The following is an 18249-nucleotide window of genomic DNA, read 5'->3' on the forward strand; positions in this document are numbered from 1 at the left end:
GTGTTGGAAGAAACAAATTTAGACCTTCGGGCAAAATAGAGTAACTGCTTGCAGTTTATGAACATAAGAAACCAACAAGCATAAAATGAGGGATAATTTTCTAAGTCAGTTATAAATAAAGAAGATTTGTATGAAAACATAGTTGTTAATTCAAGTCATCATAAGCGTGAGTCTCTTAACCCCATCATTTTTATATCTGTAATAACCATTTTCTTTCATGATATGTTAAAGGCTGCCTGGGGTAGCGAGCCAATAGGTAATTTACATGCCTTACCAGAATATAATGAAATTGTCCCAAGGTTTGCTGACCCATAGAAAGTTCTTCAAAGCCATAACAAACTTTACTTCTGACTTTTGCTAAGTGAGGTTAAAGAGATGTGCTTCAATATCATCAAATATTAAAATCATGAACCCTGAGTATTATCCAACTATTTTCTAGCCCAGTCATTATTTTATTGATCCTGTTTACTTCAGGCAGAAGTATTGATCTTACAATATTGGTGCTAAGAACTTTAAAAAGACAAATATAATCTCATATGTTTGCATAGAGTCCACCTAGATGGGGAAGAACAAACCTCTGCATGGGAAACAGGCCAATACTCATAGAGCAGCAAAGACACAGAATATGTGTCCCCACATAGAAAAAGGCTTCTTCATGGGGCTTCTCCCTTCCTATTTGCTGCAAGGTACCTAGGGAATCTTTAATATTATGCTTATTTTCTGTTTTTCATAAAGCCTCACTTATTGAGCTTTTACTATTGATGGGGACAGGGAACAGAGAAATTCTAGGCAGAAGAGGGAGGGTCCCTGACAAAATCTCACCCTCAAACTGAAAAGCCTGAAATCACGACCTAAAATGGGAACTTACATCCCTGTTTTCCTGCTCAAATGTTGCCTTTTCCTAAACCACTCATGGCCCCACCCTGTCTCATCATGTGCCTATGAAGACCCCAGACTCAGCCAGTAGAGGGGAGAAGCAGCCGGATGATTGGAGAGAAGTGGCTTGACTTCAGAGGAACAGCTTGATGGCATAACTTCAAAAAAGAATCCAGCCAGAGACAGCCAGACTTCAAGGGAAGATTCCTACCCTTCCCCTACACTGTACCCTTTTCAGCTTCTCTTCCCACTGAGAGCCACTTTCATAGGCAATAAAATCCCCCACATTTACTATCCTTCAATTCATTCATGCAACCTCTTTTTTCCTGCATGCTGGACAAGAGTTTGGGAGCCATGAGTGCGGATACAGAAGGCTGTCACACTGGCTCTTTGCTCTTGTTGGCGGAGGGTAGCCATGGACCCACTGAGCTGTTAACACTTAAGCTGTCTGCAGATGGCAGAGCTAAAAGCACTGTAACATGCCCTCTGGGGCTTCGGGAATGGCAGGCACCCCACCTGGATGCTGCCATGGGGCATGCACAGAGTTTGGTCCTGCTGGCACCCAAAAGTGTTTGCTCTGGCTCCTGTACCTGCTTGCCTGTGCACTCCCTCCTGTGAAGGGTGTGCAGCAGGTCTGAGTGATTGGAGTTTGATCCTGTTGGCACCACAATGGCCAGCTGGTTCCAGCCCTTGTGCATTCCAGTTCCTGACTTCTTCACTTGTGTGCTCCCTCCACAAGGAGTTGAGAGCGGTGGGCTGAGGAAAGCAAGCATCCCTGTTGCAAGTCCCATGAAGGGGTCAGGGAAATGTCTTGCTTCACTATGTTTTAGGTCCTCTGTTCAGTATTATTTGGTAATCTTCATAATAACCTTAGAAGGTAGACACTATCTCATAGCTGTATTTAATACATGAAAAAACTAGGCCCAGAATATTTCCACAGTTGTCCCAACTTTACAGAACTAGTGAATGGCCAAGAGATAGATTCTGAGGCTGACTGACTCTGAAGCCTGTGCCTCTAACCACGGTGTTACCCCATAAAACTAACAAGGTTCTGTGGAGTCTCACTGCCTAGGGAAGCTAAGACAAATGTAACACGGTCTGTGTCTTTATGAGATCTTTGGCCAGGGGAGGAGTCGTGTTTGTCTAGGAGTCTTGTAAGGATACAGTGTAATATGCTCCATGCGATGACAGAAGGAAGGATAGATTATGGTGGGCACAAAGAAGATGGAGCCTCACCTAGTCTAGGGGGCCAATTAAAGGTTCCTGAAGGTGAGTTGCAAGAACTGAGTCTGAGGAAAAAAAAGGCAAGAGCTAGCATGATGTATGAGAGAATAAGGCCTATAGAATAAAGGGTGCAAAGCCATGGCACCAGAATGCACATTTATCAAACCGCTGTAAAACATGAAGAAATCAGTATGGATTTGGTTACAAAGGAAGCTAGAGTCTGGGTGCAGTAGCTTATGCCTGTAATCCTAGCACTTTGGGAGACCAAGGCAGGAGGATCACTTGAGGTCAGGAGCTCAAAACCAGCCTGGCCAACATGGTGACCCTTTTAGTCTCTACTGAAAAAAAAAAAAAAAAAATAGCCAGGCGTAGTAGCACATGCCTGTAATCGGGTGGCCAAGGCAGGAGAATCGCTTGGTTTGAACCCAGAAGGCAGAGGTTGCAGTGAGCTGAGATCACACCACTGCACTCCAGTCTGGGCAACATGAGCAAGACTCCAACTCAAAAAAATAAAAAAATAAAAAAATAAAGAAGCTACAGATACAGGCAGGACTAAGATCCTAAAAGACATTTAGGCCACTGGAAAGAGTTATCATTCTTCTATGGTATGCTGATGTGACTCAATGGCATCTGACATTATATACAGAGCCTGAAACATTTTTGTTTTGGACCTGAGAGGAATCCCGGGATAGTTCATGGAGTGATATCTACTAGAAACTTCTTTTTACAGACAGCAGAAGAGACACAAATCCATACATGGAGAATTGTCTTAGACTATTTGTATTACTATAAAGGAATATCTGAGGTTGGATAACTTATAAAGAAAAAACATTCATTTGGCTTACGGTTTTGAAAGCTGTGCAAGAAACATGGTGCCAACATCTACTTCTGATAAGGGCCTCAAGCTGCTTCCATTTGCAGCAGAAGGTGAAGGGAAGCCAGCATGTACAGAGATCACATGATAACAGAGGAAGCAAGAGGGAGGAGACACAAGGCTCTTTTTAACAACCAGCTCTCCTGGCAACTAATAAAGCAAGAGCTCATTTATTGACAGAAATCCACTGTCATAACACAAACACCTCCCATTAGGTCCCATCTTCAACATGTGGACCAAATTTCAACATGTGGTTGGAGGGCATGAATGTCTAAACCATAGTCAAAAACCCAGGACATGGATGAGATGCATTCCTCCAGGTTTCCATGTATAAGGTTCTCTCTGGCAAAGACCTATGGCTGTTCATTAACAGTGTCAACTCATCACTACTCTTATCAGAGTAGGAAGTAGGCTTCAATGATACTTATAAGTTAAGAAGAAGCCAGCTCTATTTGCTCAGTCAACAGCAGTAAAACAAATCCTGGCTTACAATGTTTAGGTCCAGGCTAATAAAATGCTCTTGAATATACCAGTTTCTATCAAAATGTTCATACCCTTTGATTAAGTGATTACATCACTAGGTAAGAAGAAGACGTGTCAAAGGTATGTACAGAAGAGCATTTACTAAATACAAGAATATTCATTCATGTATTATTAGCAAAAGCAAAAATTTGGGAACAAATAGAATAGCTTTCAATATATGAATCATAAACCGTGAAATATTCTGCAGGAATTAAAAAGCATGAGACTGATATGTAAGAACAAATATAGAAAGATATCCAAGATATATCATTAAGTGAAAAAACAAGCCACAGGATAATCAGATAATCTCATTTATGTTAAATAGCAAAGACAGAAAGTAGGTGTTTTCCAGAGCAGGAGAAGGGGAAATAGGAGTGATGAAAATGCTATGGAATTAGATAGTGGTGATGGTTGCACAATTTTATGAATATTCTAATAGTGACTGGATTATATACTTTTAAAGGGTAAATGTTATGGTATATAAACTATTTTCCAATAAAAACAAACCAATCCCAGATACTCACAATGTGTATACTGAGGTGGAAGAGAACATTTATTTTATCTGCAATTACATATTTCAAACCTGGCCACTCCTGGACTGGCACGTAACTGGAAAGAACTTTAGAAAAATAGCCACAAGTTTGGCTCATGGAATGCCCAATCGCTATGGGACCCAAAGGATGCTCCTGGAAACTGTGCCTTCTGTGTCAAAAAAATGCTAATTATTTTTTATGTCATGTTTCAGCCTTTGGAGATGAATTCCTTTGCAAAAGGGACCACAAAAGTCCAACTCAATAAAACCAACCAGCACTGAAATTTAATGTTGAAGCTATATAGGCTTTATTAATCTTTAACACACTTTCTTAAATAGGCTTCTAGTTGGTGAAGTGTTCCAGGTAAAATCTTAGTAAATGAACCTGATGAGCAGCCTGTTTTAAGGGTGGTAAAGCCTCAGGGTTACAATGAAACTGATTTTTTAAAGCAGCTTTTAAAAATGTGTATTAAAAAAACAAGGATTATAAATCAACAAGCAGATTTTATGACCGTGGTGTTCATCAGTAGACTGAAGACACAGAGGCTTATCTAGGAAGAGCCATCTAAATGGAAAGGTGTGTGAATGTGTCTATGTACTGTGTTTATCTTTAAATATCTCTTGGTAACCTGAGTTAATATAAATAGTGGATATAAAGAGTGTACATTCATTCCTTTAGAGATCATCATGGGAAATATGCAGATGCGATAGAATACAGATCCTCTCACACAAACTATATCCCACATATATAACTATCTTTTTTTAAAGTTGTGATCTCACTGTGTTGCCCAGGCTGGAGTGTAGTGGTGCAATCATAAATCATTGCAGCCTCAAACTCCTGGGCTCAAGCAACCTCCCACTTCAACCTCCTAAGTAGCTAGGACTGCAGGCATGTACTACCATACCTGGCTAATTTTTAAATCTTATGTAGAGACGGGACCTTGCTATGTTGCTCAGACTGGTCTCAAACTCCTGTCTTTAAGTGATCCTCCTGCTTCAGCTTCCCAAAGTGTTGGGATTACAGGCATGAGCTGCCACTCCCAGTCCCAGATATACTGAGACCTATCGAAGTATTTTCTTAAAATTTTGTTTAAAAAAAAATTTTTTTTTTTGGATATAGGGTCTCACTCTGTCACTCAGGCTGCAGTGCAGTGGCACACTCACATCTTACATCAGTCTTAACTTCCTAGGCTCAAGTGATCCTTCTGCCTCAGCCTCCCAAGTAGCTGGGACTACAGCCATGCACCACCACAGCCAGGTAATTTTTTACTTTTTTTGTAGAGACAGGGGTCTCACTATGTTGCCCACGCTGATCTTGAATTCCTGAGCTCAAGCAATCCTGCCACCTCAGCCTCCCAAATGTTGGGATTACAGGCGTGAGCCACCATATCCAGCCTATCAAACTATTTAAATGTAACTTTTCTCTGACACATGCTCATTGGGATTCTGAAGGTAGACATGCTACTCTGAGAAACCAAACTTTGAGGCTTAACTCCCCTCCAGAAATTAGAACCCTATAGCTCCATCTGGTCCAATTGGAGATACCTGAGTTACATTTCACAATAAGCGCTAGTTAAGAACCTGTGATAAATTCTGTGTACCTAAGAGCTGCTCCTCAGTTGCTGTGGGAATTTTTCAAACAAGGCTTTTCAACAGAAGTGCTTTGACCTTTGAGGCTAAAGCTCTGTCTTTTAACAGGAAACTTCCAAAGTACTCTGGACTAGATCACTAAGAGTCACAGGTGTGTGTATGTGCACGTGTGTGTGTGTTTGTTCATTTCCAGTATAACATAGAATGAAGAGATAAATTTGGAAATTTGGGACCTACTCTGGTTATTGAATTTCTATCAAAAATATTTATCATTGTTGTTTTATTATTATTGTTTTATGTTAACTTCGTGATTCAAGGTCCAAAACAACTTATTTGTTAGGTCAAAAATATGTCGCTCATTCATGAATCCAAATGGCCCTTTCTGATTTATTCTAACTCTTACGTCTACCAAATAATAGGTAAATTTAGCAGTGATATGTGTAATGACTGATATGATTTGACTGTGTCCTAACCCAAATCTCGTCTAGAATTCCCATGTGTTGTGGGAGGGACCCTGTGGGAGGTAATTGAATCATGAAGGCAGGTCTTTCCCATACTGTTCCCATGATAGTGAATAACTCTCACAAGATCTGATAGTTTTAAAAAGGGGAGTTACCCTGCACAAGCTCTCTCTTTGTCTGACACCATCCGTGTAAGATGTGACTTGCTCCTCCTTCCGCCATGATTGTGAGGCCTCCCAAGCTATGTAGAACTGTTTTAAACCTCTTTTTCTTCCCAGTCTGTGGTATGTCTTTATCAGCAATATGAAAACGGACTAATATAATGACCAATGTATTAGACTGCTTATTATAGAGTATATAGAAATATATTATAAATATAAAGACTGTTAACACTAACTTTTTACAGGGAGATAAGTAATTGTGTTTACTAACTGTATTCATTACTTTCATCTATATATACTGCTTATGATAGTACAAGTTTAAGAAGGTTGAGGTACCATACACTGAGATTTTCCATGATTTCCTCTAATTAATTTACTTGGCTTCCAGGACACATTCTAGGTTATAATGTCTCTTTACTTTGTAGAAAAACTTTGTATCTAATATTAATATCTTAACTCAAGTATTTTTGTATAAAATTATTGAGTTTAAATAATATATTTTACCATACACATAAAAATATAATAGGAAAAAAATCAGTACCAGAAATAGGTTCTTAAAGTTATTATCCATCATTATTTCATCGGAATTGTACAACTGTGCTATCTAATGTAATGCTACAATTATTCTACTTAATGATAGGGTGCAGGACATGCTACACCAAAATGTGGTGGTTTGGAGGTCACTCTCTGACTATCTCCCACCTTTCTATGTGAGAGCTGTCCATAACAGAAACCCTCATGTGAGAGGAGTCCTGCCCCATAGCCAGGGGAAGTGATATGGTCTGGTTCTGTGTCCCCACCCAAATCTCATCTTGAATTATAACCCAAATTGTAATCCCTACATGTTGTGGGAGGGACCTCATGGGAGGTGACTGAACCATGGGGGTCATTCCCCCATGCTGTTCCATGATACTAAGTTCTCATGAGATCTGATGGTTTTGTGAGTGGCTTTCCCCCTCTTCACTCTGCACTTCTCTCATTCTTCTCCTTCCTGCTGTCATGTGAAGAAGGACAAGTTCGCTTCCGTTCCACCATGATTGTAAGTTTTCTGAGGCTTCCCTGCCCTGCAGAACTGTGAGTCAATTAAACCTCTTTCCTTTATAAACTACCCAGTCTTGGGCAGTTCTTTATAGCAGTGTGAGAACACACTAATACAGGAAGGATATCCTACAGAGATGCAGACAATTGTTTGAACAACCAGACCTTACTCGGTTTCCCCCAATTTATTTCCATTTATCTATGCTCTCTGTCCAATCATGTTTTTCCACAATTCTCCACTTCTCTTGTAAGACTTAGCATAAAAATATAAAGCTTTCCCTAGGTCTTTGGGTCTTCATTTCTGCAAGTTACTTGTGTATAACTTTGTTTAAATAAATTTGTTATGCTTTTTTCTTGTAAATCTGTGTTTTGTTAAACAGATTAGCAAGGTTAATAGTGTAATATATTTTCCTTGTGATGTAAAGGAAAAGATATTACATTATTTTCTCTCACATTACTATGATTTGAATCTTTTTTATCTTGACATTTTTCAAGAAACTTGAATTTTTATATTCCAAAAACGTTTTCTAAAATTCAAAAGAGTTTTTGGTTACTGAGTTGTGTTAGATGTTTCTTGTGCATTTTCATTACAGTACCAGCAAAAATCAACCTGTAAATAGCTTAAGAGTTGAATAAAAGAACAGAGCTCTTAAGATACTGATTAAATTTAGAATGAATAATTAGCTATTTCTATTGTCATATGAATTAGAATTCATAACAAAGAAAAGGAAATGAAAGGTTGGAATTTTTTTAGGTTATTTTGTTGATGTTTCTACTATAAAAAGCCTTGTCAAGTTCTCTATTGTAAATTTTATAATGTAGAAGATGTCTTTTCACTCTGCATATTTTTCAGGAATATATTTCTATTTTAATTTTATTGCAAAGTTAATTGACTTAGGAAGAAGGCAACTAAAACCTTACTCTCTAAAATGCAATTATTTAAGTTGAGGGTGTGGGGGCTGTGTGATGGAATAGGCATTGGGGAAATATTAGTGATGACTGTATCTCAGTTTGATTTAGCAATAAAATTAAAGAAAAATGATAAGACTAGTAAACACACAGCAGTTACTTATAAGACCACATTTACTTCTTATTTTTTCTCTCTCATGCTTTAACTACAAAACAATAGGAACATTTAGCTAAATGAAGATCATTAAGTCATTAAGAATCATGGAGTCAGAGCAATTTAATTTTCTGCTTGTCATTTGAAAATAAACAACATCTCTATAAATGTAAAATGGAAAGCTCTGCGCTGTAACCGAACCTTCCCAAATAGAATTCTGAGCATATTCAAGGGCCCTGGGATACATTTTCCAAACTGCTACACAGGATGAAGTTGACCTTCTAGGCAAAATTCTTATATTTGCTCCTGTAGAGAGAAGGAATATGAATATTTTTCTTGCTGTTTCCTTTATATAACATTTGAGTGACCTGAGGCAATGTGGTTTATTCTTCCTTCTCTTCAGTTAAGGTTTTTTTCAGCTTCTTTTAAGTACGAACATAAAGGTCAGGTTATCATTTCACAAAATGCTTCATTCTAGCTTCTCTAACCATAATATACTTTCACTAATTATTTCATAACTCATTTAAATGGGAGGCATTCTAGAAAAGAATTCACTGAAACAACTCCTCAAGTAGCTAATTATTTTTTTAAAACACAGGGGAATTTTAATTATAATGCCGGTGTTATTTAAAAGCGGAGTGTGACAATTTGCATCTTGAACATCTATTGTAATAGGAAAGAAAAAATATGTCCCTGAATGAAATAACAACTCAAGTAAATGCAATTTAGTTGGCCTTTTATTTTCTTGATTTTTAAGAAGCAGGAAAAAAAATATGCAAACTTGGCCTGAATTGAAAAACCACATAGAAAGATAAAAGATCACCAAATTGTGTTCCTAGAAGACCATTATTTATGAGCTTATTTTAAAAATTATATGCTGTCTGTTTTTCTGACACAGATTTGTCATGTGTCACTATTGAATGTATAGCTATGATAGCAAAATCTTCTCATCTTAGAAGAAAACATCTAAATCATAGTGTTTCCCAAAAGGAGTTGACGTTTTCAAGGCACTAAATGGATAAATCGATTTTCATTATTATTATCATTATTACCATTATTGTTATCTTCTTTAATTTGTATTGTGGAGAATTTCATTGATTAAAAATAAATGACTGATTACATAAGAAATTGTTTACAGAGTTCTGAAATATAGTCCTTAGATTGAGAAGCAAAGTGATAAGGGAACAAGTGTGCATCTGGATTTAGACTAAGTCCCAGTCTCTGGCCATAGCGCTCTTAGCTTTTTCCAGTAAGTTCTTAACCTGTCAATTTGGGTACTTATCTCACAGACTGTTTCTGAGCATTACCAGGTACTGTATACAGATTCACTTTCTGAAGCAGAAACTGCTATAAAAAGCAAGTCAGTGGTTTTAATACTAAGATACAAATGTTCAAAAATTAACAAAGACAAATCTACCTGGACACAAATACACTAATACACTGTAATGTATCCAGCAGTCAGCATTGGTTTACCCTTGGAGGAGCCTGTCCTACGCCATCCCCAGAAGTATAAATGCAAACAGAAGTACCAGTTAGGCTCCAACTGTGCTCCTCAGAGCGTGCAGGGCAAGTCAGTGGACAAGGAGCTGTGTGGGCGGGTAGGTGTGGGGATGGGTGGACAGGTGGTCATGGTTGTATTAAAAAACAAAATAAAATGGCATGTTTATGCTTATTCATAGGAAATCTGTTGTTATCTAGTCTTCTTACATATTGGAATTAATCCCTCATCCCCAGGAGTGTACCAGTTGTGTTAAACTCCAAATTGAGACCAAGTGAACTCCCATGAACCAGCTTCAGTGAATCTTTTTCAGTTGGAAAGTCATTTAAAAAGGTAGAGGGGAGTGCCCTGCACCTGTTTCTGAAATGATTGCAAGGTTGCTCAATCTCAAACGCCTGCTCTGGTCAGTACAAACTGTATTGGTTACATTAACATAATAGTAGATCCACTGGTCAAAAATGAATCCTTTATTCCAAGGGATTTGGTCACTGCTTGCCAAAAAATCTCCATAGATTTAACCTTTTGAAAACTCAATTCAGGCTTGCCACTTTGTATTCACAGATTGCAAAGGCAGATATCTGATCCAAGATTACAGTATGTATGTCTTAGGATTTGTTGCCTATTTTTCATCACCCTGAAAAAACATATTTTGCATCATTACATGGGAATATTGAAAGTTGTTCATTCCTAATAATACTTATTAAAATAACGCAATAATAATCATTGTTAGGTCTCTTTATACTATGGCTGTCATTGAATAAGAATCTACTCTGCACTAGAGCTTTACATCCTACATGTTGTTTGAAAATTACCACAGTCTTGGGAGGTAGGTTATTATTATGTCTGCTGAACAGAAGAAAATCCAGAATCTCAGATATCTGGGAACATCTAGAGTAGGGACGATGTGCTTGGCCAGATGCAAGTTCATTTTCACGATAAGGGTTAGGGAAGGAATGAAGAAATGCTCATGCTTTTTCCTTTTTAAGTGGCACTTGAATATTCCCAAACAGTCAATTTTCTAATCACAAAGTTTTCAATAGTTAATTAATTTGTATACTATTGATACATAAAGCAAATTATTCCAACTCAGTTTATCAAGAGTATGTTTATGTATGCACATATATGGGTGAGTTTAATCTGCAGAAATCCAGTGAAGCAGGAGGAGGAATAGAAGGGAGACAAGAGAAGGAGAGGTAGACAGGAGGATGGCAACAGCGGAAAGTTCTCTTTATATGGTATAAAGCCCCGTGTCTTCATTGGTAAGGCAAATGTCTACTATTAACCTGACATACTTTGCTAGACACACAGCAGAGAGGATGGTAGGAAAGCATCATAGATAAGTTCAGTGCTGCTTCCCTTCTTCAGCTGTTCTCAATCTAAAGGACTAAATAGAAGTATACATGGCACAGAAACACTGCAGCATTTTAGATTAGAGATAATTGGATAAAAATAAAATTCCCAAATTTCAGTCAGTGTGATGAAGTTGCTTTCAAATGGAGATTTAATAGCCCAGGCATTCTTTACTGATAGAACTCAAAATGAGTAGAAATACTGATAGTCAGTAGCCTGTTACATTGCAATTTTTAACAAAATGCTGGATGGAATGATGCTTCTTCATTTATCTTTCCTACTCTCCTTCCCTCTCCAGCCAAGTGTGCACTCAAGTCTTAAAGAGCACTTGAGAAGCTCCTAGAAAATAGGATGAATGGGGCATGGCAAGATCATTGTGTAAAATATGCTGACTGATTAAAGATAGATTTCATTTGCTATACTTCTTTTTATCAAAAGACACTTTGAGAAAGCAAAAATGGAAGAGGGACATTATTTAATATGGGCTCTATACAGCACCTGAGAGTACAAAACATTTTTTTTGTTTTGTTTTACCCAAGCAAAGCCTACTGTTACCATTTAGTGGTGACTGGTTTATTGACTGCTAATGCTTTAAAAATGAGATTAAATCAGGTCCATGGTCTTTATTCCTAGGAAGATATATGCCCCTTGTGAATTCTAGTGGTTTGGCAATCTTAACCTCAGCAGACATAACATTAATGTATTCTGTGTTGCCAAACAGCATGGTTTAAAATGCTGTGAACAGCCTTATTGCCTTGAAATGATACAATCTAATATGAGATTGTAACTCAGTGACTGAATCCATGTACCTATCCTTGTACAGAATACTAAAGACCAAGCCACTGTATATTAATATCTCACAGAGAAGGAATTGTTCTTCAGTTCACTACTGAAAGACAGAACATGTGAATGTGAATGTAGATTGCAGGAAGACTGAAACTGCAACGTAACATGAATGCAGTTAATGAAAGGCCGTTTTCATTAACAGTGCATAGGCAACTGCCTTTTGTAATAAGGCATCAAATACTAGCCTGCTTCATTCAAATCAGTAGACCTTCTTTCGCCTTGTGGACAACTGATGGGTGGGATTTATGAGGGCAAAAATTCTCTAGTGACTGAAAGTCAAATTGTCCCCTTTCCACTTTATTTGGAGCATTCTGAGAAAGCTGCTTTTGCCAAATCTGCAGCATTTATTCCACTTGTTTCTCCTAATCAATCATAATTAACATTAACATTCAGTTCTCTCTACACTTTATGCTCATCAATCAAATTTCAGACACCCATCACTCCAAGGTTCCAGTTACTTTATAGCCTTGATTTTCATGATCAGGATGTCACCTGGCCTGTCTCCTGAGTAGAGGGGGTTTTCTGCATCTGCACCTCAGTCTATCATTGCTAAAGCAGACCAGGGACACCTTGAGGTAGAGTGACCCACTGTCCTGGTTTTACCTGGCACTCAAGTGGCTTCCCAGGATACAGGACTTTCAAGTGCAAAAACCAGGTCAGTCCAAAGAAAAGCAGAATGGCTAGCCAGTCTACCTCTAGGTAAAATCTGGCTTAACTGACTATGGAAAACTTTGCCTTCATCAGTTTGGGTGGCTTTCACAAAGTATCATGGACTGGGTAGCCTGTAAACAACAGACATTGATTTTTCAAAGTTCTGGAGGCTGGAAACCTGAGATTAGGGTGCCAGCATGACTGGTTTCTGATGAGGGTCCTCTTCTGGGTTGCAGATTACAGATGTCTCATTGCATCCTTACATGGTGAAAGGAGCAGTGGTATTCTGTGGTTCCTTTTATAAGGGCACTAATCACATTCATGAGGACTCCACCCTCATGATCTAATTATCTCTCAAAGTCTCCACCTCCCAATACGATCACATTGGGGATTAGAATTTCAATATACACATTTTAGGGAGACAAAACATTCAGTCTGCAGAGTTCTTAGTAGAGAAAAGAAGCTACAGAAGAGTAGTTTGAAGCTAGATATGGGGATTAACCACATATCTATGAGATGTAATTCTTCACAGCACCGCCTGACAAAATCACCTCTTTCGGATTGAACTTTCTCAAACCCTCACTAGGAGAGTGCATGAGGGAGTGGTGGTTCTGCCCAATTGTCCTGTTATTGATGAAAATGAGTTATCATTCTGATTAGTCTTCCAAGATGAGACTAGACTAAGTAGGGCCTGGGAAAGAAAGCCTACCACAAATGACTAAACAGCCTATGATTCAATTTTGTTTTTACTGAGAACTAAAGATTACATTGAAAGCAGCCCTTCAAATCTGCTTACCCATTCATAACTTAAATTTATTTCAAGTTGGATCTGCTTGCCTTGCTTTATGGTCAATACAAAAGTTTAAAAAAAAAAAAAAAAACACCAGCTATTGGTGAAATCATTATAGTAACAAGTGAAAAAACTGATTCTTCTCTTTGCAGGTCTAACATTTCAGGGGCCAACAGAAATAATTATGAGCTGCCTTCTAACCAGAAGAGTGGGGCAGAAATAGCAATATCATGGATTCCAGAATGGTCAGTACCATTTTTTCAGGGTCTACATGACTTCAGTGTATCCAGGTGAAAACAAAAACTGTTCATCTTATTACTCAGCTATTGAGCCAACATGTTACCAAGTATTAAGAAATTTGGAAGCACTGGAAGCAATTTTTATTTCTCACTTGAGATGTATATGTTGTAGGCCATGCCACTATAATTAAAATAAAATTTACTCTTCTTAAGGCACAACAACGAAAAAATTGACTCTGCAAAAGTTTTGCATTTAATGAAGCTGTAAAGTAGAATTAGAAAATTATTTTTTTCTAATATTTTTCTATTAAGAAGTCCTCCCTTAGATATAAGTAGTAAGTCAACTTGAAAGTTTTGTTTAAAAAAAATCTCATAACATTATGCAGCCAGTTCAGGTCCTATGACTGTTTTCTAAGCTAATTTAAGGAGAAAGGTTCGTCAAAACCATGAGACAATAAACATGAATCTTTTTTCATCTTTCCTTTTTCTTAAAAGTGTGCATTGTTGGTGAAAATGTAAATTAGACAGCCATTATGAAAAATGGTTATGTAGCTTTCTCAAAAAACTAGAATTAGAATTACCATATGATACACCAATCCCACTTATGGGTATATATCCAAAGGAATTGAAATGAGGGTGTATAAGAGATATCTATACTTCGTGTTAATTGCAGCATTATTCACAAGAGCCAAGATGTGGAATCAATCATGAATGGGTGAATGGGTAAAGAAAATATTTTATATATATATGTGTGTGTGTGTGTGTGTGTGTGTATGATATATATATACATACATACAATGGAATACTATTCAGCCTTAAAAAAGAGTAAATCCTGTTATTTGTGATAACATAGATGAACTTACAGGATATTATGCTAAGGGAAACATGCCAGGCACTGAAAGAAAAATACTGCAGGATCTCACTTACAGGTAGAATCTATTATAAAAAAGACAGACTCATAGAACTAGAGAGCAGAATGGTTACCAAAGGCTTGGGAAGATGGGGCGTGGTAAGGAATGGAAATATGTTTGTCAAAGGGCACAAGGTTTCAGTTAGAGAGAAGAAATAAGCTTTTAATATCTATTGCACAACGTAGTATACATCAACATTGCTAAAAGAGTAGACTTAAAATGCTCTCACCACAGAAAAGAGGTAAGTATGTGGTGACAGATATGTTAATTTGCTTGATATAATCACTCCACGATGGATACATACATCAAAACATGACATTGCACTTCATAAAAATATATAATTATTTGTCAATTTAAAATTTAAAACATTTAAAAAATGTACATTATTTCTACAAAAATTATTTTCTTATCCCCAAAAAAGAATAAGAAGAAGAGAGGAAGGAGGAGGAGGAAGAGAAGGAAGAATCCACTTACCTGCTACTGCAACTTTTGCTGTCCGACTAATAATTGAGCCAGAATCTCCTAAAGATGCCTCACATTGGTAAAGTCCCTCATCTGGCTTGTGGTGTCTGGAATGAAGTATGTTTTGTATCAACAGAGACCCATTTGAAAGTTGCTGCTTCCTTTCGTCCATTCCCAAGGCTAGATGGATGCCATCTTTCTTCCACTTGATCACTGGAACTCCTCGGTCAGACTCTGCAGAGCAGTCGAGGAGGACATTTCCTCCCCGCATTGTGACGGCATCAGAAGGTTCTGAGAGGAAGCGCAGTGCTGTGAAAGCTTTAATTTGAAAACCTGGAACAAGAGAGCAAAGGGAAATATGTTCATGTATTCAAATAAATCTCAGGCTTAGATTCCCTTTCTTTTCTTTACAAAGCTTTTCACAACAGCTGAGGGCTTTGAAAAATGTCCAAAAATAAATAAAAACTAAAATCAAGGATATTATGTTAAATAAGTAAAAAAGTACCCAGTCGAGGTAACGGCAATTAAGAAAACAATTGGTTCCAAAATTTAATACTATGAGAAATTGCAAATTCATATAAATCCTGGCATGCTTATTACCACCTATCAGTCAGTACATGAAAATTTAAGCAGAAAAAACTAGTATTTTCCAAATAAAACTAGATATTTTAAAGTAGCAATAGTTATTAGTGTGGTAGCTAAGATTTTGGGGGAGACTATTTCTATCTCTGCATTCTGATTATGGCATCCATTGAAACTTTTAAAATATCCAATCAGATACAGTGTTCTGTAAGAATAAAAGTCAACTCTGAACAGCATGGGTAAAGTTCTTTAGGACAAAGCTCAGCTGGGTTTTAAAATAGGTAAATCCCACTGGCAGAAGCAAGTCAATAAAGTCACTACCTAAAATCACAAATCCCTGAAGGGTCTTAATTTTCATCCAAATGTTTCTCATGGACTTGGAAATCTAAATAAATATAACAGTTGAAATTTTTTCATAAACATAAATGAACATAAAGAATCAACGAGGTAAGAGAAAGTCATTTAAGAACCTTGAGGGGAGGGAGCAAGTATAATTAGTTAAAGTATATTGTTATCGAAGCTGGCAGCATAGCATTTGACAGAATACTCACATGATGAGTCAAAGACCTTGACAAGGTTTCAGGAGGTCATTGGCTCCACCATTTGCTCAGACAGGTGTATGCTTAAATCATTCAAGTCAAATTACTTTCAATTTCATTTTGCACAATCTTAGAGGCTAGAGATTCTACAATGTCCCTTGGTATCTTGTTTTCAATATTTAATCATTTAAAGAGTCTAACTGAATTTTCTTGCTGATGTTTAATCCCATTTTCTTCTGAAACACCTTGTGTGAAAATGCATAAGAGATGGACATTTTCTTTAAGATCCCTTTATTTGTTTGAAACAGCATTTCATTTCTTAAAAAATACCACCTAAATTATGTTTTAGTCTTCTTTTTTTTTTCAGCATAGCAACCTCGACTTCATTAGCTTCCTTAATTTTTCTGTAATGGGAACACTTTTAGTTGTACTTCGTAAAATCATTCCATTCTTCTGTCATTTAAAAGGCAAGCATCTAAATTGCAGGTAATCCATATTCTCATAAGGGATTAGCTCATACTCTTCTGATGGACAGAAACTATTTCTATCTTTGTACACCCTATTTTCCAGTGAAGAGAAGGCAGAACAGCTTCTCACGGTTTCTCCCTGGTTTTATTTGCTTCATTCCTGCATACTCAATTTTTCTAAAACTTATGTCTGAAGTCTGTTATTTTGCCAAATGATGTCTTGTGTCACTCACTGTCATATACTCATTCCTTTCACCTTGGCCACTAACTCAGAAAGCATCTGGAACTTAGTTTGAATTAATATAAATTGTAAAATAATGGTGAGCACATAACTCTACTATAGATATTGATGAACATCCCAGATGACAGCAGGCTGGTGTCTTTATTTTCAAATAAGCTCCTTCTCCCCACAGATCCTTTTGGCATAGCCAACCCAATTATAGTACATCCTGTTCTTCTAGTGGGAAGTACATTGAATGGGGTGTCCGGATATCTAGCCTTAGGTCTTGGCTTTGTCACTTCAAAATTCATGACTCAGAAAGGTCTTTTAAGTCCTCAGAAACTCAGTTCCCTCATCTGCAAAAATTAAGAAGTTGAACTAGATGATCTCTAAGTTCAATATCTAGTGTGGAGGCTTTCAAAACAAGATTGGGTGAGAGCATCTGTCAAATGAGCCTTGCTCTAAGCTTGCTGAATCAATGCAGACTGATTTTGCTGAAAATACCTTTCCCATGTCTACATGATCTCTTCCTCTACCAGAAAAGAATCACAAGCTAGCAAACCTGGCTTGAGCAACACTAAAGATGAGACAGCAGAAAGAAGTTCTAATGTCCTTGAATGCCAAGATATTTCACTAGAGTAATACCCACAATTTCCATACAGGTAGCATTAATAAAGAAGAAATAAATTTGAAATTCAAGACCAGGCAACTATATTAGAAAGCATTTATTGCTTTTTTGTTCTTCCTGGGGCCTATATTTTAAACACAACCTCACGTTGAGCACCTTATTTATGTCACAGAACACATAATACATTTAACACAGCTGTTTATGACAGCATGTTAATGAGCATATGTGCCCATTATCACACATAAATAATCCACTTAGTCTGAAACAAGGAGGTTATGACAGTTTTCAGTGCTGTGAGTACATAGATCAACTTTTCTTTAACACAATTACCCTTGCAGTTCACTGGCAATTTGAGCTTTTTGTACTCTTTATAACAATTATATTTTGAATGTATGGCTTTGGGATATAGGCACCTCACTGCTTTAAGTAGCTTGAATTAGTGATTAGTTTTATAGAAGAGATGGATCCCGGTGAATCAAGTTTAATAGAGAAATGGTAGATGTGATTCTATTGGTCTCCTTTTCTAAGTTTCAGTTCATGATAGTGACAGTGGCAGGAGGCAGACAAATTCCCAGGCAGACAGGGTTAGGTCGCCAGTGAAACCCAACCTTCAAGCTGAAAACAGCCTAAAGCCTGAAACCTGGGCTGCTGGTTCTGAATGGAGTCTGGGACCAGAGTGAGAACTTCTGTTCCTGTTTGCCTGTTCTTTCCTGATTGGTTCTTTC

At 37.4% G+C, this 18249-nt stretch overlaps 1 protein-coding gene across 1 annotated transcript in view; it reads right to left on the reverse strand.

Moving 5' to 3' along the window:
* The window catches only part of DCC (DCC netrin 1 receptor), a 1221566-nt gene that overhangs the window by 792399 nt on the left and 410918 nt on the right, over window positions 1-18249 (reverse strand). The window contains exon 2 of the mRNA XM_025365180.1: window positions 15101-15421. Within this exon, the coding sequence (XP_025220965.1) occupies window positions 15101-15421 (321 nt within the window). The remainder of the gene's footprint in view (window positions 1-15100; window positions 15422-18249) is intronic.

This window comes from Theropithecus gelada, chromosome 18 (assembly GCF_003255815.1).
Source record: "Theropithecus gelada isolate Dixy chromosome 18, Tgel_1.0, whole genome shotgun sequence".
NCBI classification, from domain to species: domain Eukaryota; kingdom Metazoa; phylum Chordata; class Mammalia; order Primates; family Cercopithecidae; genus Theropithecus; species Theropithecus gelada.